At 40.1% G+C, this 23,225-nt stretch overlaps 2 protein-coding genes and 1 pseudogene across 2 annotated transcripts; 2 read left to right on the top strand and 1 right to left on the bottom strand.

Moving 5' to 3' along the window:
* Positions 1–3,556: 3,556 nt before the first annotated feature.
* On the top strand, positions 3,557–7,644 carry LOC102783568 (extracellular calcium-sensing receptor-like). The gene is made up of 9 exons (XM_087851660.1): positions 3,557–3,747; positions 3,995–4,289; positions 4,425–4,511; positions 4,818–5,087; positions 5,167–5,364; positions 5,457–5,723; positions 6,012–6,239; positions 6,353–6,476; positions 6,731–7,644. Exons 1-9 carry the CDS (start codon positions 3,557–3,559, stop codon positions 7,642–7,644), a joined length of 2,574 nt encoding a protein of 857 aa, XP_087707786.1.
* Positions 7,645–9,608: 1,964 nt separating this feature from the next.
* On the bottom strand, positions 9,609–12,883 carry LOC148098917 (uncharacterized; annotated as a pseudogene).
* A 3,351-nt stretch (positions 12,884–16,234) lies between these two features.
* LOC148098918 (extracellular calcium-sensing receptor-like) lies at positions 16,235–22,860 on the top strand. The gene is made up of 11 exons (XM_087851661.1): positions 16,235–16,466; positions 16,905–17,107; positions 18,998–19,161; positions 19,252–19,546; positions 19,682–19,768; positions 20,075–20,344; positions 20,424–20,621; positions 20,713–20,979; positions 21,233–21,460; positions 21,569–21,692; positions 21,947–22,860. The coding sequence occupies exons 1-11, from the start codon at positions 16,235–16,237 to the stop codon at positions 22,858–22,860; spliced, it is 2,982 nt and encodes a 993-aa protein (XP_087707787.1).
* The last annotated feature ends 365 nt before the right edge of the window (positions 22,861–23,225 follow it).

Here is a 23,225-nt window from a genome sequence, read left to right on the forward strand (position 1 = left end):
GAAATAAACTTGAGTATTCACCATCAGATTGGCTATTATTTATATATATATATATATATATATATATATATATATATAATTTTTTTTTGTCTCTAAAGACCGTACTTAAAGGGAACATGATATGTGAAAAGCACCTTTTCTGTGCTTGAGCATGTATCTTATTACCAATTCAAGAACTCTGAAGATACACAACCCTGGAACCTTTTCTTTTGGAACTGAATATTTGTCTTTCAGTGAGGCTTTCTTATACTGAGGGGAAAAGTTCCTAAAAGCAAATTCTCATCAGCAGTTGTATAACTCAAATTAAGGAAGATATGTGCTTAATGTAAATGCATAATATACCAACTAGGAAATCTAACCTTTAATTGCTAGCCTTTAACAGAGAAGACCTGTAAATTCATGGTTGAAAAGTTACCTTTGGAACTCTTATCCCTGTATTGCTTTGACTTGAGCATTAGACATTTCATAAAGACTATAGGGAATTCACATTATAAATATGTGATGGCTCCAATACAAATCTAAGAATAAGGTTTGTCTTTGCAAATTGCATTGAGCTAGTTCTCAAATTCAGGTCTTTGTGTTTTGTGATGTTCGATTTTTGTCATAAGACCACGTTTTGTTAACTATTAATTTTAATATGCAGTAGTAGTGTTTGAGTTTAGCCATGTCCCACTTATTCATTTTTGGCCCTATAATATACTTTGGTGACAGGTATGTGTGTTGTATAGCCAGTGTCCTTACAAATCCTGTTGGGTGTTAAAATGTCTAATATTTTCATAGGCGGGGCTTCTCACCTAATTATCTATGTCCTGATAAGGTTGCAAAAAAACAGGTTCTTATATCTCTAGTTGTGTTGCGTGTATAGGAACTTTGAAGTGAGATCTGTGCTCTGTGGCTCAAAACAGATTTTTTGACGTATTCAGCATCTCTCAGGGGCAAGCGGAAAGTGGTGTCCCCATAGTCCACCACCTGGGCTGGTTTGGAAAAAGTGTCCTTGCAATACATAGAAACCCGTATATGTGTGTGTGTGTGTGTGTGTGTGTGTATTCTTTGTTCAGATGTTTACCTATGTAAGATGTTATATGTTAATGACCCTATGCATATTCATGTAACCACAATAAAAGGAGTGCTATGGGGAACCTGGCTGAGAGTCCGACGGGGGTCAAGTGGTGGAACGACACTTGGCTCCAGGCAGGTCTCCCTCATGCATGAGTAACATGAAGAACTTTGCCTACTTTGGGTCTTGCTTTGCTGTGTAATTATATTGTCTTCAACGTTCCAGCGAATAGGTTTAAGCTACAAACCTATCACCTAGCACATGTAAACTATTACAAAGGTTTCTAGGATTTGCCAATTTCTACAGGCGTTTCATTAGGAATTACAGCCACTTGCCTCACTTCCACCAAAAGCCTGTTCACCTGAAGCAGAAACAGCTTTTAAAAAACTTAAGGAATTTATTTGCCACAGCCCCAATTTTAATTCAGGCAGATCAGAACAAACAGTTTGTTGCTGAGGTGGATGCCTCCAACATTGATGTGGGAACAATGCTGTCGTAGCGGTCTGGGACCTCTGCCAGACTACAACCCTGTACTTTCTTTACGCGCTGCTTGACTACAGCCAAGAGAAATTGCGCCGTGGGAGACCGGGAGGGTTCGGAACAACCCTTAACAGTATGGACAAATCATAAAAACTTAGCATATTTACATAGTGTTAAAAGACTAAATGCTTGGCAAGCAAGGTGGTCACTGTTTTTCGCTCATTTTAATTTTTTCATATCGCCCAGGTTCTATAGAAATATTAAAACAGACACTCTTTCTCAGCAGTTTGAGTCAGGTGAAGAAACCATGGAGGTGGCACCCATTCTCCCTGCTAACTGTGAATTGGGAGTAGTAACGTAGGAGGTGCAGGACACCATCACATGGACTTAGATAGAACCAGATCCTGGCATGGGTCCAGCTAACCGGCAGTATGTATGTATGTGGGAAGACTGCCACCCTACTCAAGAGGTATTTTTGGTGGGAGACATTAGAGAGATATGCAAGAGACTATGTGGCAGTTTGCACCGTCTGATCTAGAAATAATGATAAGAAAATCAACCCCAGGCTGGACTGTTACAACCACTATCCATCCCACATCGCCCGTGATCGCACATCGCCTTAGATTTTGTCACAGGACTCACAGCTTTTTCAGGAAAGATATAGTCATACTCATAATCATAGTCCATTTCTTCAAAGCCGCCGATTTCAATGCCTTGGAAAAATTGCCCACAGCGTCCGAGATTGTCATCTTTTAGTTGAACATGTTTTTAAATTACATGGCATTCTGGCTGAGATTGTTTCTGACTGGGGCCCCCAGTTTACCTCCCACTTGCGGCAAATGTTCTGTATTGCCTTAGGAGCCAAAGCCTGTTTAAGCTCCGGTTACCACCCCCAAACTAACGGGCAGACAGAACGCCAAGAACTCGAGACTACCTTTCGTTGTGTCACTGGCTAGAGACATTCCACTCAGCGCTATCTCCCACTAACTGGCTCCCCGCTTCACGGGGAAAGTCAAAAAGCCCCCAAACAAACCAAAACACCCCCCCAAAAAAACAAAAAACAAAATGGTGGTGGCTAACCAACCGGACATAGTAGTGGTAGACAAGCAGAAGAAGACCGCTGTAAAGACAGACATAGTGATCCAAAATGAAAGCAACATAGAAGAAAGAACAAGAAGCTGAAGAAGTGTCAAACTCGAGAAGACATGGAGGGTCAGAGTAACAGTGGTCCCAGTGATAATCGGAGCACTAGGTGCAGTGACTCCCAAGCTCGGTGAGTGGCTGCAGCAGATCCCAGGAAAAACATCTGAGATTGCTGGGTAAAAGAGTTTCGTTTTAGAAACAGCTAAGACACTGCACAATACCCTCAAGCTCCTAGGCCTCTGGTAGAGGTCCTAAGCTTGAAGGATATTGCGCCTCCAGGAGCGAGAGGTGAATTGTTATAGTTTGATTAGATTATTTTGCATAGGGGAATTGCAGTAAATGTAGTAGTAAATAAAGTAATTTTTTTAATTTACTGAAAATAAGTATGTCATCATTTTCAAAATTCAATGTAGTGTGCATTTCCTTGGCAATGCAAGAAATATTTTCTAAAGATCTCTTTCCACCTAAGTGCCACCTAAGGTGAGAGCCTTATATTTTCTTATGAACTGTAAATTATAGGTTTTATATAACCAGTGACTGGCATGTATTTCCAAAGAAATGCAGGTAGATTAAGAATAGTCTTCCGATTTTCAAAGCAACAGTTTTTAAAAATTAACCTTATTTATAAAATGTGTAATATTGCTAAGAGCTTCACAATACCTGCTGATGTAGCACAGTTATTAGAAAATTTCTATTATGCCCATCCCACATTGCTGTCCATGCCCTGATGAGTGGTGTGCATAATGAAAAAGTGACGTAAGTGGTTGACATAGGCTTCTATATAAAATGAAGGAGCCATGAATACAAATAAGAAAAAATGAGGCAGTTATGGGGGGCTTTCTTGTCAGATATTTGCTTATGTTTATCTGTCTGTTAATGATTTTGTTGTCTTCCTTTCTGGAGTCTTCCTTTCCACCTTCATCCTGTAAATTGCAAAAGAAATTTATTCTCAATGGCATACACAGGCCTGGAGATGTAATTCTGGGAGGGTTATTTGAAGTCCATTACAGTTCTGTATTCCCTGAGCGGACGTTCACCTCAGAGCCAGATCAGCCTAACTGCCATGGGTAAGTCTCATTCGTGTAGCTGACAAAACTATTCTCACATAAATATTATTATTATTTTGTAATATTAATAATTATAATAATAATTATTATTATTATTATTATAATAATAATAATAATTATTATTATTATTATGACGATGACAACGATGACGACGATGATAATAATAATAATAATAATAATAATAATAATAATAATAATTATTATTATTATAGTTTAGTTGCTCTTTTTCATTATTTGTGCTTTTTAGCATTGACACCCCCGGATTCAGACATGCCATGACCATGGCCTTTGCTATTGATGAGATTAACAAGAATTCAAAGCTACTTTCTAATGTGACTCTGGGATACAGCCTTTATGACAATTGTGCTACACTTGAGATTGGATTCAGTGCAGCATTGTCATTAGCCAGCGGTCAAGAGGAGCAATTTTGGCTTCTGGAGAACTGTTCAGGGACCCCTTCAGTTGTGGGGATTGTGGGTGATCCTCTCTCCACATTTTCTATTGCTGCCTCAAGTGTTCTTGGTTTATTCAAGCTTCCTATTGTGAGTTTCCCAATTCTACTTATTTGTGTGCTTCTGATATACTGCATTTTAATTGATCTACATTGTTAAATAAAATTATCTGAATGTCCCTTGCAATTTGCACAATTGGATTTTATAATATATGCTTCTTGACAGGTGAGTTATTTTGCCACTTGCTCCTGTCTGAGTGATCGACAGAGGTTTCCATCCTTCTTTAGAACAATCCCAAGTGATGCTTTCCAGGTAGAAAATTTCACAATAAGAATTAAGTTTTTATCTGAGGTTAATTACTGACAGAAAACTTAGACATGAGCCAAACCAGTCAAAGAAATACTTTTTGCAAAATTTTGCATATTTGCTTTGAACATTTTTAATTAAAATACAATGTATTTAGGTGAAAAGAGTTATCATGAGAAGTTAACTTTTATTTAATGTTATTTTTTAAACTTTCATTAAATTAACTTTTTGATATTAGACATGAACAAGCAAATTTTCACTAAAAGAATATTTACACATGTACACTAACAACTTCAATCTCTTTTCATGTAGGTCCGTGCTATGATTCAGATTCTAAAACACTTTGGCTGGACATGGGTAGGTCTGCTAGTCAGTGATGATGATTATGGACTCCATGTTTCCAGATCCTTCAAGTCTGACTTTCTTCAATTAAGTGGAGGTTGTTTGGCCTACTCAGAGATTTTACCTTGGGAAGATCATCGAAATGAATATAAGAAAATTGTGGATCTGATGGCCAGATCCACAGCTCGTGTTGTCATTGTGTTTGCACTTAAAATACACCTGATTCATCTCATGACAGAGGTTAGGGAAAATATCATAAAACACACTGCAGGTAATGTATTACAAGAGAGTAAAAACATAACTGCAATGCAATCCACAGGTGGTGAAACAAAATGTGACAGGCTTGCAGTGGATTGCCAGTGAAGCTTGGACAGTAGTTGGTGGACTCCATACCCCTGAATTTATGCCATTCCTTGGTGGAACACTAGGCATTGCCATCCGACGAGGAGAAATACCAGGCTTTAGAGACTACTTGTTAAAAATTAATCCTGCAGAACAGAACAGTGCAAACAATATGGTGAGTGGGTAACTTAATAAACTTCAAGTCAAATTTTGTGTTGGTTATTTTTGTTGACCTGTTTTTGTTTCTCTGGTTGTTGTGCATTTTAGGTGAAGCAGTTTTGGGAAGATACATTTCACTGTAGATTTTCAGCAGACTGGTTGGAAGATGGTGGGACACTTTGCACTGGAGAAGAAGAGCTTAGGAATGCTGAGACTGAACTTTTGGATGTGACTGAACTCAGGCCCGAGTATAATATTTATAAAGCTGTGTATGCTCTTGCACATGCCCTTGATGACATGCTGCACTGTGTTCCAGGGAGAGGACCTTTTATTGGGCACAGCTGTGCCACTTTGCAAAAATTAGAGCCATGGCAGGTTTGATGTCATTTTATACTCCAGTCGTTCATATTTTACAAAAACACAAACAAACAAAAAATATTTTGTGAGATAACATTATTGTGGAAGAAAGATAATTGTGTAGCAACTAATAATGTAGTTTCATGTCTCACCGCTTTAAAGACACAATAGCAAGAAGTTTTGCTATTAATTACTGTATGATTGTACATTGATGAACTAAGTAATAGACTTAATTCCAGGTTGCTCCAATAATTGGTGTATAAAAGAAGAAAAAAGTTCATAAGCCTTTATCTATCACTTTTATAGCTGATGTATTACTTGGAAAAAGTCAACTTCACAACTCCATTTGGTGATCAAGTATTTTTTGACGAGAATGGTGATGCCTTACCTATCTATGATATCATGAACTGGCTGTGGCTCCCTGATGGAAGCACTAAAGTTCAGAATGTGGGTGAGGTTAAGATGTCAGTTTTCAAAGGTGAAGAAGTCACACTTGATGAAAACAAAATCTTCTGGAACTTTAAATCAAAAGAGGTAATTTCTCCTATTCGTCCAATTTGCTTTCAAATAAAAGGATTGTAGAGTACACAATACATGTATGACTGGTGTTGAATAACTTTTTTAAAAAAAAATTTTTTCCCCTTAAGCCACCTACATCAGTTTGCAGTAAAAGCTGCCCTCCAGGAACACATATAGCAAGGAAGCGGGGAAAGCCTGTGTGTTGCTATGACTGCATCCCTTGCTCTGAGGGAAAGATCAGCAATAACACTGGTTTGTATCAATTGACATTATAATGCATGAGATGTGCGATGTTTCTTTGTGTTTAGCAGTGTACGGTCCTATGGTGGCTTTTATTAACACCGAGCCAAAATTATTGTGAGAGTGGTTTCCAGTTACACATCAATGAAAATATTACTAGATGAAAATACTGACTGTCCATTTTATTGTACAAGACACTCATAATAGGACAAAACAGTGTGAAACCAAATGAAGAAATCAATGTCAATTCTTCCCATGTTTTTTAGACTCCTTAGAGTGCACCAGTTGTCCAGAGGACTTCTGGTCAAGCCCCCAGAGAGATCACTGTGTTCTTAAGAGAACAGAGTTCCTCTCCTACCATGAACCCCTGGGAATCTGCTTGACAACCACCTCACTGCTGGGCACATTTATCTGTACTGTTGTTCTAGGAATTTTCACATATCATCGCAGCACACCTGTGGTGCGTGCAAACAATTCAGAATTGAGCTTTCTGCTTTTAGTGTCACTTAAGCTGTGTTTCCTGTGTTCACTGTTATTCATTGGAAGACCCAGACTTTGGACATGCCAACTGAGACATGCAGCATTTGGGATCAGTTTTGTGCTTTGTGTCTCATGTATCCTGGTGAAAACTATGGTTGTTTTGGCTGTGTTCAAAGCCTCCAAGCCAGGAGGCGGAACCAATCTTAAGTGGTTTGGTGCTATGCAGCAGAGAGGGACAGTTCTGGTTCTTACTTCCATTCAAGCTGCAATCTGCACTGCCTGGCTTGTCTCTTCCTCTCCAACTCCACATAAAAACACCCAGTACTACAATGACAAAGTGGTGTATGAGTGTGCTGTTGGGTCTACAATTGGCTTTGGAGTATTACTGGGTTACATTGGTGTGTTGGCTATCCTTAGCTTTCTGCTAGCATTTCTAGCCAGGAATCTTCCAGACAACTTCAATGAGGCCAAATTCATCACATTCAGCATGCTGATCTTCTGTGCCGTGTGGGTGGCCTTTGTTCCTGCTTATGTAAATTCTCCTGGAAAATATGCAGATGCAGTAGAAGTATTTGCAATCTTGGCCTCAAGTTTTGGGCTATTGGTGGCACTGTTTGGACCCAAATGTTACATAATTCTGCTTAAACCAGAGAGAAACACAAAGAAGGCAATCATGGGTCGAGAGACTACCAAGCCATAAAATATATATACAAATGGCCATGTTCCAATCACTTCCATGGTCACAGGTCATGGCGTTTGTGAAAGAATGTGTCTCTGTCAAGAGCTCACTGGTAGTGTGACTGGTTGCACAGGTTGCCACTTGTGAAACCTCTCCAGTCATTAAGTTTTCTGGTTACTAGATATTCCACAGTCAACTGTTAGTGCTATTATGACAACATGGACGTGACTGGAAATAATAACAAGTCAACTACAAAGTGGTAGGCCACATAAAATCAGAGAGGTTGACGAGGGTACCAGCTTTCTACAGAGTCAATGTCTATGCGTAAACGATGAGTTTCTCAATAGTTTTTTTGCCTTTCCCTAGCCATGTAGTTCCCATCTTTAAATATAGCCAAATAATAGTGAAAATGATCTTATACAAAGACTGAACGACAAAAAAACTTACGGGGTCCAAGATGAGACAGACATTGTGTTGATCCCATTTAAATGTAAATACTCTATGACAGTTCATGAAGGCTTTGTTTCAGACAGTAAAAAAAAAAAAAAACAAAGAAGATTCTTAAACTAGAGGATTTGTGATTTAAATAAACAGTTTTCTTGTTTACTTCATTACTTTTTATTACTGGTGTTTTTCTTTGGTAGTCCAGAGAGTTTAAACACAATGCAAATTAAGAAAATGTCAGCAAATAGAAAAATGCTGCAAAAGCACGCAAACCATAATTAAAGTAGAAAAAAAACACAATTGAAATAAAAAACACAATGCAAGTTTTTTTTCTGAGATATTTTTATTAGATTGACGCAACAAAGAAAAAGAGATACATACAGAATTATTATACGACAAGCACGTAGCTTTCACAATGATTGTTTGAGTCCCTACCCATACCACACAGTAGTCCTATCTGTCAAGCCAGGTTAAAAAAAACAAGAAAAAAACCCCAACAACAACAAAAAACTGTCACGTCCGGTGTGGCAGACGTGTGGAGTTTGTAGAAAGGACCCAAAATGCGGCAGCTCTGGTGCAGGTGAGTATTTATTGGACAGGAGTAGATACAAACAGAAGTGGCAGGTGAACATGAAACTGGAAAACCTAAACTGGGCAAAACTAACAAAACAAACCAGGACGGGGAGACGCAGGGAAACCGAGGGGAACAACACAGACGAACCAGCAACTAACAGAGGCAGACACGAGGTTTAAATACACAGAAGGATAACGAGGGAATGAGACACAAAAGGAGGGCACAGCTGGGAGTAATCCGACCTGACGAGATAGAGGAAAAGTAAACTGAACACACTGAGATCAGACACGGACCTTCAAAGAAAAACAGGAAGCACATACACGTAATGACATAACACACCAACTTAACACAGACTGAGGATCACAGAACATAGGAACATGAACCATGAAACAGAAGAGTACAAACACCCAAGGTAACCAAAACCACAGAATAATAATAAACTAAAACATAAACACGGAGTCACAGACTCCGGACCATGACAAAAACAAACACCACCACAAATACAACAGGGCAAAACAGAACAAAATAAAACAAACACACAAATACATTTTTTTAAAAAGAAAAGAGGAAAAGGGGGGGTATACTGAGTATTGCTTGGAGGTCAGGTTTGCAACCTGAAGGCTGCCAAAGTATTTCAGGAGCTCATTGTGAAACCTAGCCCCACCTTATCATGTGATTTCCTGAGGTCAGATGACCCAGGATGTGAGTGGGCGTTAAGGCTTCTGGGAAGGGATCTCAAAACTGGATTATAGATGGCAGACACTTTGTGTCGTAAGCCACCGCCTCTGTTCAAAGGTGGTCGCTCACAGTGGACATTAATAATAATAAATAATAATAATAATACATTTTATTTAAAAATAGCGCCTTTCAAAGCACCCAAGGACACTGTACAACAGATAAAAACACAAAAACTGAAAATATACACAATAATAAAAATAACAGATAAAAGTTAAGAGCATACAGAGGTTTAAACATAAGCAATTTTAAACAGATGAGTTTTGAGGGTGGACTTAAACAGAGGGAATGAAGTAATGTTTCTGAGGTCAGGGGGTAAGGAATTCCAAAGTCGAGGGGCAGAGCAACTAAAAGCCCTGCCCCCCATTGTAATCAGACGAGCGGAAGGAACAGAGAGAGAAAGAGAAGATGAAGATCTGAGGCACCGGGATGGGAAGTACATCTGTACTAAATCGGAGAGGTATGGTGGAGAGAGAGAATGAATAGCCTTAAATGTATAAAGTATTATTTTAAAATGGATGCGAAATTTAACCGGGAGCCAGTGAAGCTGCTTCAGGATTGGGGAGATGTGGTGGGTAGAGGAAGTCCTAGTAATAATACGGGCAGCAGAATTCTGGACACGTTGGAGCTTGTTGATGGATTTTTGTGTAAGGCCAAATAATAGTGAGTTACAGTAATCAATTCGAGAGATAACAAGATTATGGACGAGAATGGCAGTGGCATGAGGAGTGAGGAAAGGGCGGTTGTTGAAAATATGCTGCACGTGTGACATTATTGATATGTGAATTAAAAGATAATGTGCTATCAAGAATGACACCCAAGCTTTTCACAGAGGGAGAGATAGGGACCAGCGAATTATTGATGGTGAGAGAGAAATTGTTAATTCTGCATAGCAATCATTTAGTGCTGACCAGGAGAAGTTCTGATTTATTGCTGTTGAGTTTAAGAAAGTTGGAGGGGAACCAGGAATTGAGTTCAGCTAAGCAGAGGGTAAGGGAGGGTGGAGGAAGAGTAGAATCGGGTTTGGTAGAGAGGTAAAGCTGGGTGTCATCGGCATAGCAGTGGAACTGAATATTATATTTACAAAAAATATGTCCGAGAGAAAGAAGGTAAATGATGAAAAGAAGGGGCCCGAGGACAGATCCCTGGGGCACCCCAGTAGATAGAGGAGAAGGCTGAGAAGTGAAGGATTTTAATTGAATGAACTGAGTGCGGTCAGACAGGTATGATTTGAACCAAGCTAATGGAGTATGAGAAAGACCAATAGAAGCTAATCTGCTAAGAAGAATGGGATGAGAGATGGTGTCAAAGGCTGCACTCAGATCAAGGAGAATAAGGATGGAGAGGAGACCAGAATCAGCTGCCATAAGAAGATCATTTGTTATTTTTATGAGAGCAGTTTCGGTGCTATGCAGAGGATGGAAACCAGACTGGAACTGGTCGTAAAGGTTATTATCAGTTAGGTGTAGATGGACTTGAGAAGCAACTATTTTTTCAAGAATTTTTGAGAGGAATGGTAGATTGGAGATAGGACGGAAATTATTAAAGTTGTTGGGATCTAGACCTGTTTTTTTCAGGATTGGGGTAATGGCGGCAACTTTGAAAGAAGCAGGAACAGTTCCAGTGGTGAGTGAAGAGTGATTAATAGCAGATATGAGGGGAAGGAGAGGGGGTAAACAGGCTTTGACAAGGACAGTGGGGATAGGATCAAGCTGGCAGGTAGAAGGCTTTGATTTGTGGATGAGATCAGCAATATCAGTTAAAGACGGAAGTTGAAAAACAGAGAGGAAGTGTGAAGGGGGTGGAATTAAGACAGGGGAGCTACATTGAGCATTAGGGACCAAGTCAAGGTGTATTTCATGCATTTTTTCAGTGAAGAATAGCATTAGAGCGTCGCAGAAGTTAGATGAATAGAGATGAGCGGGCAGAGAATAAGGTGGCCTGTTAAAGGAGTTGAATAATGAGAATAGGGTCTTGGTGGAGTTCTCACTTGAACAGACAATGGTAGAATAATAGGCAGATTTAGTTTGACTGATACATTCCTGATAAAACAGAACATGATTATTAAACATATCCTTATGAATAGTAAGGCCAGTTTTCTTATAAAGACGTTCAAGCCGTCGGCCCTTAGCTTTCAATAGTCTGAGTTCAGGTGTGTACCAGGGTCAAGAGCGAGAAAAGAGTACAGTTCTGGTTTTTTGTGGAGCAAGAGAATTCAAAATACTACTGAGGCTATGATTATAATAAAATACTATATCCTCTTGAATAGCCAAATTGCTAAGAGACAAACAGCTAGAGAGAGCAGAAGAAAGGATATCAACATTTATATTCTTGATATTCCGGAAAGAAATAATACGAGGATTGTTAATTATAGAGAAAGTAATGTGAACATTAAAGGAGAGAAGTAGATGATCCGAAATTAGCAGCTCGTCAGCTGTGCAGTTGGAGGGGGTAAGTCCAGAACAACAGACTAGGTCCAAAGTATGGCCCTTAGTGTGGGTAGGGAAGTTTATGTATTGTTTAAGGCTGAAGCTATCAAAGCAGGATAAAAGGTCCTTGGTAAGAGGATGATCGCAGTTATCCACGTGGATGTTGAAGTCACCCAGCAATATTATATTAGGGGAAACAGTAGCTAGGTTGGTCAGCAGATCAGCAAAGTCACTGATAAAAACAGAATTAAATTTTGGGGGGCGGTAGATGACAGCTATGACAGTTGGAGTAGGTCCTGAGAGTTGATAAACAACAGATTCAAAGGAGCTGTACGTAGGGACAGACAGCGGCGAGACTTTCCAGTTCACGTGATAGATTACCGCGAGGCCACCACCACGGCTCAGGAGGTTGGCAGGTGTAAACAAACCCCGGGGGGGTGGAGTCGTTGAGTTGCGAAAAGTCATTGGGCTGTTGCCATGTCTCAGTCAAGCAGAAAAAGTCAAACTTACAGTCTGTTAGGAGATCCTGGATGAGATGACCTTTGTTCGTAAGCGAACGGATATTAAGCAGGCTGAAGTTGACGGAAGTACTGTCAGACTGGATGAGAGTGTTGGCCGACCTAGGCAGGTTAGCCAAAACATTGTGGTCAACAGACCTGCCGGGGTTCCGTTGAGAGCGACCAGAGGTGGACCAGAAGGACTGAATTGGCTTGGAATTATCCTGATGGAAATACTGACGGGAGCCCCGATGTACGTACTTTCGACGAGGGAGGAAGGCAATGTCCGTTTGGAGATGAAGAGCAGGCAGCGGCGGAGCAGCCAGGGAGAAGCGGAGCCAGAGGAGCTCATCTGCTGTATACTGATTGAGCCCAGTACCTAGTGGGTAGATCGATGACATAAAGATCCAGACCCACACAGACAGTGCATAGATCCTGAAAGGCCACATCATGGACAGGAACAACCGGACAGAGACACCGGTGGGCCGTAGAGACAGGAACAGGACAGGAATCCGTAGCGACAGCGATAGCGGCAGCAAGTCGCGCCAGCGTTCACTCAACCGGAAGCTCATAAAACTCATGAATGGCCTCTTTTACTCCTCTTTCAAACCATCTGTCTTCTCTGTCCAAAATGTGAACATTGGCATCCTTCAAAGAGTGACCTTTGCCCTTTAGATGCAGATGAACTGCTGAGTCTTGTCCTGTGGAGGTGGCTCTTCTATGTTGTGCCATGCGTTTGTGAAGTGGCTGTTTGGTCTCTCCAATCTAGAGGTCTGGGCATTCCTCGTTGCACTGTACAACATACACTATATTGTTAAGTTTGTGTTTAGGAGTTTTGTCTTTCGGATGAACCAGTTTTTGTCTGAGTGTGTTGCTTGGTGTGAAGTACACTGGGATGTCGCGCTTGGAGAAAACTCTCCTGAGTTTCTCTGATACACCTAGGGAGCTTTTCTTTCCAAGCTCCTTAGATTACGATGACCTGGATTACTGAGAACCTTCACAGAAATAGTTAATGTAGAATTAACTAACTTGAGTATTAAGTCCCACGTATCACAGACAATGACTGATTTAAATCTTGTTCCCAGGCCGTTTTAATCCGATCGATTGAAGAACCTTTCATGCTCACCAGCCTGTTGTATATAAGAGAGATAAACCCTTTATGTGTTGGAACTGGAGGAAGGAGCATATCCCCTGGGCTTGCAGCTGGTGCTACTAGAAAGTTTGGTGTCTGAGATTGGAGAAAATGTCTAATCTGCAGATATCTGAAAAAATGTGTATGTGGGCGATTAAACTTTTCAGGTGTGCAAAACATGCAAAGTTATTGTCAAGAAACTAATAATTGAAACATATAATGCCCCTATCATGCCAATCTCGAAGTGTAGGATCAGATAATGATGGCTGGAAAAAAAAGGATTAGAAAAAACTGGACTCAGAAGGGAGAAACCTGTTAAGCCAAAATGCTTCCACATCTGAGCCCACACCCTCACCGTGTGCCAGACAACTGGATTATCAATTATCTTGTTTGAGGACAGGGGGAGTGACGATCCAATCAGGGCCAGGACAGATAAGCCTGTGGCTGAGTTCAACTCCATGAACACCCAGGAAGAATAATTATCTTTGTTTTGGAAATAGAACCTAGATATAATGTAGCATATATTTGCTGCCCAATAGTAATATCAAAAGTTAGGCGGTACCAGGACTCCTGGATTTTTGGAGCTCGACCTTGTTCAATTGGGGGCGTTTATCTCTCCATATATAAGATGAAATAATTGAATCCAAGAAATCAAAGGATTTGGGGATAAATACTGGTAACAACTGAAAGAGATACAAAAATTTAGGGAGTATATTCATTTTGATTGAGTTGATTGATTGTGCCAAGGCGCGGTTTTGTATTATTTAAAAGAGAAAGGAGGTTTGCTTTGAAGAGACAATTAAGCTTCCTTGTAACTGTTACACCTAGATATGTAAATTGATTCCCTGCTATCTTAAAGGGGAGGGTATATAGTCATACACTGGTGCTCCTCCATCCACAAGAAACAACTCACTTTTATATAGGTTGAGCTTGTCCCCTGAAAATTGACCAAAGTGGCTGTATGGATAGCATTATGGGTATAGATATTTTGGGGTTTGAAATAAAGATTGAAAGGTCATCTGCATGCAGGAATACTTTGTTCAACTCCCCCAGATCCCATTGATCTCCCCACAGCTGCGGAGTGCAATGGTAAGTGGCTCTATAGCCAGATTGAAAAGAAGAGGTCTTAAAGGGCATCCCTGACGGATTGCTCGTTGAAGGTTAAGTGTTTTTGGGGGAACAGTAACATGACAAAACAACTGCAGAAGTGACAGAATCCAAAACATTTGAAGGATTATACTGAGACATGCTTTAAAAAAGTAGATAATTCTTCGGTTTGAGAGGAAGAAAGAGTCACTGCAACATTCATTTCAATTTCATGATTCACACAATACCGCAAAGACATTTTTGCTATTAGGCATTTACTATTAGCTTCTCACTTCAGCAGCTGGTCTGTCACGTTATTGTCTTCCCAAAGTTCCGTTGTGTTTTGGCACTTTCTTATTATTGTATATTTTTTTAGCTTTTGCTACCATATTTTCTGCACTATAAAGCACAGCTAAAATCCTTTAATTTTCTCAAAAATCAACAGTTCACCTTATAATCTGGTTTGCCTTATGTATGAATTCTGGTTGTACTTATCTGACCTTGAACTGATTTTATGTGGTACACAATGCTCAAAAATCAGTCAAAAAATGTTTTACTACGAGTTCGGTAAGCTACTAAGCTGCACCACTTGATGGATTGTTGGAGCATTATGGTTAACATAGTCAGGAGCCTCGTGGACTCTGAGTAATCTGGGTCCAAAACCTGTCCGCTTCAGGTCCCAAAGTCAAACAAACACCGTGGCTTCTGTTAAGGTTCAAATATTGAGGAGAAATACAGGAGGTAATCAACTTTCATAATAACAACACTGATCCGGCCAGGTGAAGTCAAACGATGATTTTAATGCACGCGTGGGGGGACCAGCGCCGTACGCAGACAGAGCATAAGCGGATGCTTTATCCCATCAGGGCTTAAACAAATGCTTCCTGTCAACCTTCTGACTTTCACTTCTTGTCTGGAACACAGACCCACATCCTGCAAGAAACTGTTCCTCTTTTTGCAGAGACAGTTTTGCAGTTGCAAGCAAACATGACTAACCTCTCACCTATAAATGAGTCTATCTACTGTGTGTGTGTGTGTGGGTGTCAGCATGAAATGCACTCAGCTTCACCTCTCACCTCACCGGCTGAGCCTTGTAACCTTTTCCACCAGACAAAAGGCCAGCACGTACACCACTGAAACTATATGTGTAATATATTGAATAACTTTTTAATCAAATGAATGCCCCTACTTCAAAGCTTAATAAAAAGGATATAAATGACTAAAAGATAACAATGAATAACCTGGTTATTCAAATAGCATCCTCCCCACAGCTCCTCAAAGTAACTTTCACAAGCACGCTCTGCAAAAGCCTGCACTTCCTGTCTACTTTGGCACAGAGTGTACTACACTCAAACTACACTTTCTTTTACGACCCAACAGAATCAGCACATACACATTTAAGATTATAACAAGCATTCAAAGGCATTCAAGATTATTGATTAAACTCAACAGTTTAACGTGGTTATAACTGCATCTGTAATAAAGGCTAATTGGGTGCCAATATGTTTAAACATCTGAATACAATATCAATACTGTAAACTGTATGATTAATGCAATGGTAATGAGGATGATTATTAACAATAGCAGTAAAATAATTTCCCTGATCTCCAGACTTCACAGAGAGTTAAAAACTGTCTAAATTACACCTGGTAAAGCGTTGCTGCTTTACCAGGTGTAACAATTAAGTTTAACATCCAGGCATCCATGAAATTTAATGGAGATCAGTGAGCCACCAACACCTGCACCTGAGGACATCACGCCACCAAACGTGCTTTGTCTGACCCTACACGGTCTCCATGTCCAACACGGCCTACACGTCATGGATTGTTTGCCATGCTACGTCGTTCCCCACCAGAGCTACTACAGCACTGACCACCTGAACTGGTTTTCTCTCACCGGAACCGCGGCAGGTCGCCTGAGCTGCAACGCCGTTGCCACGGACCCAGGTCAAGCCACCTGAACTGTGGCCAGGCTGGCCACCAGATCTGTCTCGCTACTGCTGCCGAAACCACAGCAGGCTGCATGAGGGATCTTGCCAGCATTGTCACCCTGCTATGTGGCCATTGCAGGAGTCACAGTTGGGCCTATGAACGTCTGGTCCACCTGTTAAAGGGGGACAGAGGACCCAGAGGGGGAAAATAAGCGTGACAACTAAGATAACTGACACCTAGTGGGTATAAAGATAGCAATCTTTGGCTAGATTGACTAATTTAAAATACAAAAGAGCAAAAGGTGTTAGACTGTGTGGCGTGCACAGCCGCCCACCCAAAGTGGAGCAGGAAACTGCTCTACTTTGGCCAGTCAATTTCCACAAATTGACAATAAATCAGGTCCAGAACTTTTCACTCCGAGAAAAGCAAACTATACTTGTTTTAATTTTACAGTAAGCAATCAGGGAACCAACAAGCATGACGCGGGAGATGTTGACTCTGACTGGTGCGCTGTGACGTATCTGGCCAGAGGAAAGGTAAATCGAGAAAACGGCACCTACATAGGCCCGTGGGCGTGTGCAGATTTATACTACTATTACGGTGAATACAGACTATACGTCAGAATCCCTAGCGGGACTTCTGGCCTGTGTGCCATGGTATGTGTCGGGGCACCTTTAGTTTTTGCAGGGGGAAAGGGGGGTGCGACTGGGTAAACCCTGCACTGCCCAATTAACAGTGTAACGTGAGGGTTCACTAGATGGTTTGGAATCTCTCTGAATAATTAGAAACAGCAAGATGGAGACGGATAACTTTTTAGCAGCCTCTTTACTCTCAGCACACGGCAACAACCCACACTTCCTGTGTGCCGCCCTCATGAATACTTCACTGGCCTCTCAGAAACCAGGAAATCTTATACTCAGATCAAAACAGGAAAACAACCAGGTAGATATAACACATACTTATTACTGGTTTGAACATGCATGTCTAAACATTCAAACGCGTAAACATGTAAATATCAAAACTTAAAACTTATTTAAATTTACTTCTACACTTTACAACAGTAAGGTGCAGACGCCATGTTTTGAGGAAGCGCTCGACATGCTCATTTGACCTTTCTGTGGGTTCACCAATGTATATAGATGCTATTGGGTGCCTAGAGGGGTTCCAAACGAATATAAATTGGCTGACCAAATTGTGGCTGGGTTTGAAAATTTACCAGTAGTTGTGGGGATTATTTCAATTATTCCAATTACTCCAAATTAGAATGTGGACCATATTAATTACATCCACTACAATGTGCTTAGGTGGGCAAACTTAACTTGTAATGCAGTAGAAGGATTAGCAGAGCAATTAGGACCCACTTCTATTCTCAACAATACTCCCGGGATAAAATAGTAACCAGAGAACTGGAAGGCCTGAATACCTTGTCTAACATCCTGAATGAGCACTTGGGAGTCGACAATCCACTGGAGGACGGGATGACCTCTGTCTCTGGGCAATGAGAGTGTTTTAATGTGTCCTATTGGGTTTCCTTATCCATTTTTATAGCTATTTTGGTAACTTGCGGTTGTTGTGTGCCTTCTATCCGAGGATTATTGGTAAGGTTGGTTAACAGGGCTGTTGGGGATCTGATACCAAGGCAAACAACATGATGATGCTTGATGACTTTCAATTAGTGTTGATCTGCCATGGGGGCAGATCAAAGGGGGATTATTGAGATGAGATTATTTGAAGTGTCTCAATAATGCTATGTTTTTTATTAATAAGTGTTATAAAGTTATATAGTGTAGTATTAAGTGGACACGGCCCTGAATAATAAAGGCCCTTATAGCGTGTCACTTTCTGAGAAGTAAATTTGCAGGAAACTCTCTCCCACGCTTGGCTGCAAAAAGTAACGGTTAAAGGAGAAGTAGGGCAATGTTGCAGCCTCGCCAGAGATGAGAAAGGTGCGTTGCAGCTAATAGACAATAAACTCTGAGCACGCTATGCAACGTGACTACTGAATGCCTGTGAAACACTGTTGTTTTTAGACTAGAGTGGGACAGTTTCTAATAAAATTGTTTGGCATACACTTTTTGTATGCCTTTTTTGAGATTCACAGCAACATGTCATGCATGATGCATCTCCCTTCTAGAAGTATTGTGTAAGAGAATAAAGTGTGAAATGGTCTACTGAGCAGTGTTTTATCCTCCATCAGATGCCTATGAGGAATCAAAAGAACCCGGTGAAGTTTTGATAATTAACAGTTACTGGAATCCACAGCAACAGTTTTTAAGCATTATATTTCTTGGTTGGATTTTTCACAATATATGCTGATGTAACACAGTTGTTATGAAACATCTATTATGCCCATCCCACATTACTGTCCATGCCCTGGTGGGTGTGGATCAAAAAGTGATGAAAGGGGTTGACATAGGCTTTTATATAAAATGAAGGAGCCATGAATACAAATAAGAAAAAATGAGGCAGTTATGGGGGGCTTTCTTGTCAGATATTTGCTTATGTTTATCTGTCTGTTAATGATTTTGTTGTCTTCCTTTCTGGAGTCTTCCTTTCCACCTTCATCCTGTAAATTGCAAAAGAAATTTAATCTCAATGGCATACACAGGCCTGGGGATGTAATTCTGGGAGGGTTATTTGAAGTCCATTACAGTTCTGTATTCCCTGAGCGGACGTTCACCTCAGAGCCAGATCAGCCTAACTGCCATGGGTAAGTCTCACCCATGTAGCTGACAAAATTCTCTCATTGCTATTATTGCTTAGAATTTAGTTGCTCTTTTTCATTTTTTGTGTATTTTAGATTTGACACCCCTGGATTCAGACATGCCATGACCATGGCCTTTGCTATTGATGAGATTAACAAGAATTCAAAGCTACTTTCTAATGTGACTCTGGGATACAGCCTTTATGACAATTGTGCTACACTTGAGATTGGATTCAGTGCAGCATTGTCATTAGCCAGCGGTCAAGAGGAGCAATTTTGGCTTCTGGAGAACTGTTCAGGGACCCCTTCAGTTGTGGGGATTGTGGGTGATCCTTTCTCCACATTTTCTATTGCTGCCTCAAGTGTTCTTGGTTTATTCAAGCTTCCTATTGTGAGTTTCCCAATTCTACTTATTTGTGTGCTTCTTATATACTGCATTTTAATTGATCTACATTGTTAAATAAAATTATCTGAATGTCCCTTGCAATTTGCACAATTGGATTTTATAATATATGCTTCTTGACAGGTGAGTTATTTTGCCACTTGCTCCTGTCTGAGTGATCGACAGAGGTTTCCATCCTTCTTTAGAACAATCCCAAGTGATGCTTTCCAGGTAGAAAGTTGCACAATAAGAATTAAGTTTTTATCTGAGGTTAATTACTGACAGAAAACTTAGACATGAGCCAAACCAGTCAAAGAAATACTTTTTGCAAAATTTTGCATATTTGCTTTGAACATTTTTAATTAAAATACAATGTATTTAGGTAAAAGGTGTTATCATGAGAAGTTAACTTTTATTTAATGTTATTTTTTAAACTTTCATTAAATTAACTTTTTGATATTAGACATGAACAAGCAAATTTTCACTAAAAGAATATTTACACATGTACACTAACAACTTCAATCTCTTTTCATGTAGGTCCGTGCTATGATTCAGATTCTAAAACAATTTGGCTGGACATGGGTAGGTCTGCTAGTCAGTGATGATGATTATGGACTCCACGTTTCCAGATCCTTCAAGTCTGACTTTCTTCAATTAAGTGGAGGTTGTTTGGCCTACTCAGAGATTTTACCTTGGGAAGATCATCGAAATGAATATAAGAAAATTGTGGATCTGATGGCCAGATCCACAGCTCGTGTTGTCATTGTGTTTGCACATCAAATACACCTGATTCATCTCATGACAGAGGTTAGGGAAAATATCATAAAACACACTGCAGGTAATGTATTACAAGAGAGTAAAAACATAACTGCAATGCAATCCACAGGTGGTGAAACAAAATGTTACAGGCTTGCAGTGGATTGCCAGTGAAGCTTGGACAGTAGTTGGTGGACTCCATACCCCTGAATTTATGCCATTCCTTGGTGGAACACTAGGCATTGCCATCCGACGAGGAGAAATACCAGGCTTTAGAGACTACTTGTTAAAAATTAATCCTGAAGAACAGAACAGTGCAAACAACATGGTGAGAGAGTAACTTTAAAAACTTCAAGTCAAAATTTTGTTGGTTATTATTGTTGACCTGTTTTTGTTTCTCTGGTTGTTGTGCATTTTAGGTGAAGCAGTTTTGGGAAGATACATTTCACTGTAGATTTTCAGCAGACTGGTTGGAAGATGGTGGGACACTTTGCACTGGAGAAGAAGAGCTTAGGAAGGCTGAGACTGAACTTTTGGATGTGACTGAACTCAGGCCCGAGTATAATATTTATAAAGCTGTGTATGCTCTTGCACATGCCCTTGATGACATGCTGCACTGTGTTCCAGGGAGAGGACCTTTTACTGGGCACAGCTGTGCCACTTTGCAAAAATTAGAGCCATGGCAGGTTTGATGTCATTTTATACTCCAGTCATTCATATTTTACAAAAACTTTATGGAAGAAAGATAATTGTGTAGCAACTAATAATATAGATTCATGTCTCACCGCTTTAAAGACACAATAGCAAGAAGTTTTGCTATTAATTACTGTATGATTGTACATTGATGAACTAAGTAATAGACTTAATTCCAGGTTGCTCCAATAATTGGTGTATAAAAGAAGAAAAAAGTTCATAAGCCTTTATCTATCACTTTTATAGCTGATGTATTACTTGGAAAAAGTCAACTTCACAACTCCATTTGGTGATCAAGTATTTTTTGACGAGAATGGTGATGCCTTACCTATCTATGATATCATGAACTGGCTGTGGCTCCCTGATGGAAGCACTAAAGTTCAGAATGTGGGTGAGGTTAAGATGTCAGTTTTCAAAGGTGAAGAAGTCACACTTGATGAAAGCAAAATCTTCTGGAACTTTAAATCAAAAGAGGTAATTTCTCCTATTCATAGAATTTGCTTTCAAATTAAAGGATAGTACAGTACACAATACATGTATAACTGGTGTTGAATAACTTTAAAAAAAATTTTTCCCTTTAAGCCACCTACATCAGTTTGCAGTAAAAGCTGCCCTCCAGGAACACATATAGCAAGGAAGCGGGGAAAGCCTGTGTGTTGCTATGACTGCATCCCTTGCTCTGAGGGAAAGATCAGCAATAACACTGGTTTGTATCAATTGACATTATAATGCATGAGATGTGCGATGTTTCTTTGTGTTTAGCAGTGTACGGTCCTATGGTGGCTTTTATTAACACCGAGCCAAAATTATTGTGAGAGTGGTTTCCAGTTACACATCAATGAAAATATTACTAGATGAAAATACTGACTGTCCATTTTATTGTACAAGACACTCATAATAGGACAAAACAGTGTGAAACCAAATGAAGAAATCAATGTCAATTCTTCCCATGTTTTTTAGACTCCTTAGAGTGCACCAGTTGTCCAGAGGACTTCTGGTCAAGCCCCCAGAGAGATCACTGTGTTCTTAAGAGAACAGAGTTCCTCTCCTACCATGAACCCCTGGGAATCTGCTTGACAACCACCTCACTGCTGGGCACATTTATCTGTACTGTTGTTCTAGGAATTTTCACATATCATCGCAGCACACCTGTGGTGCGTGCAAACAATTCAGAATTGAGCTTTCTGCTTTTAGTGTCACTTAAGCTGTGTTTCCTGTGTTCACTGTTATTCATTGGAAGACCCAGACTTTGGACATGCCAACTGAGACATGCAGCATTTGGGATCAGTTTTGTGCTTTGTGTCTCATGTATCCTGGTGAAAACTATGGTTGTTTTGGCTGTGTTCAAAGCCTCCAAGCCAGGAGGCGGAACCAATCTTAAGTGGTTTGGTGCTATGCAGCAGAGAGGGACAGTTCTGGTTCTTACTTCCATTCAAGCTGCAATCTGCACTGCCTGGCTTGTCTCTTCCTCTCCAACTCCACATAAAAACACCCAATACTACAATGACAAAGTGGTGTATGAGTGTGCTGTTGGGTCTACAATTGGCTTTGCAGTGTTACTGGGTTACATTGGTGTGCTGGCTTTCCTTAGCTTTCTGCTAGCATTTCTAGCCAGGAATCTTCCAGATAATTTCAATGAGGCCAAATTCATCACATTTAGCATGCTGATCTTCTGTGCCGTGTGGGCGGCCTTTATCCCTGCTTATGTAAATTCTCCTGGCAAATATGCAGATGCAGTGGAGGTATTTGCAATCTTGGCCTCAAGTTTTGGGCTATTGGTGGCACTGTTTGGACCCAAATGTTACATAATTCTGCTTAAACCAGAGAGAAACACAAAGAAGGCAATCATGGGTCGAGAGGCCACCAAGCCATAAAACCAACATCTGTAGGATAATGACCAAAAATATATTCATATTAATGCAGCCATAATTTGTCCTTTAAATGTTTTTATACAGTTTTACACATTAGTGTTGTTTTCATCAGATTTGCTTTTACTGCACACAATACATTTAGAAGAACATATAATAATTAATTCCTTATTTGTTTGTTATTCTCTTTGGGTGTCATCACAGTCTCAAAGTCCTTACAGAAGCTCTTCCATAGTCCAACATGTTGCCAGGAAAAATTAAAACTAAAATTTCCCTTTATTTGTACTATAACAAGTACCCTTGCATATCTCCCATATCATTGAAAACATCTCTGAATATCTCTCAGTGCACAACATTATTGGCGCTGTGTG

This window comes from Neolamprologus brichardi, chromosome 14 (genome assembly GCF_056152115.1).
Source record: "Neolamprologus brichardi isolate AB-2024 chromosome 14, ASM5615211v1, whole genome shotgun sequence".
Classification (NCBI taxonomy): domain Eukaryota; kingdom Metazoa; phylum Chordata; class Actinopteri; order Cichliformes; family Cichlidae; genus Neolamprologus; species Neolamprologus brichardi.

Excerpts from the sequence above, each read along its gene's own strand:
- LOC102783568 (XM_087851660.1), top strand. The coding sequence starts at position 3,557 with ATGATTTTGTTGTCTTCCTTTCTGGAGTCTTCCTTTCCACCTTCATCC. Across the intron at positions 5,365-5,456 it reads AGAACAGTGCAAACAATATG|GTGAAGCAGTTTTGGGAAGA; the intron begins GTGAGTGGGTAA and ends TGTGCATTTTAG. Across the intron at positions 6,477-6,730 it reads AAAGATCAGCAATAACACTG|ACTCCTTAGAGTGCACCAGT; the intron begins GTTTGTATCAAT and ends CATGTTTTTTAG.
- LOC148098918 (XM_087851661.1), top strand. The coding sequence starts at position 16,235 with ATGGAGATCAGTGAGCCACCAACACCTGCACCTGAGGACATCACGCCA. Across the intron at positions 17,108-18,997 it reads CTTCTGGCCTGTGTGCCATG|TCTTCCTTTCCACCTTCATC; the intron begins GTATGTGTCGGG and ends TCCTTTCTGGAG. Across the intron at positions 21,461-21,568 it reads GGAACTTTAAATCAAAAGAG|CCACCTACATCAGTTTGCAG; the intron begins GTAATTTCTCCT and ends TTTCCCTTTAAG.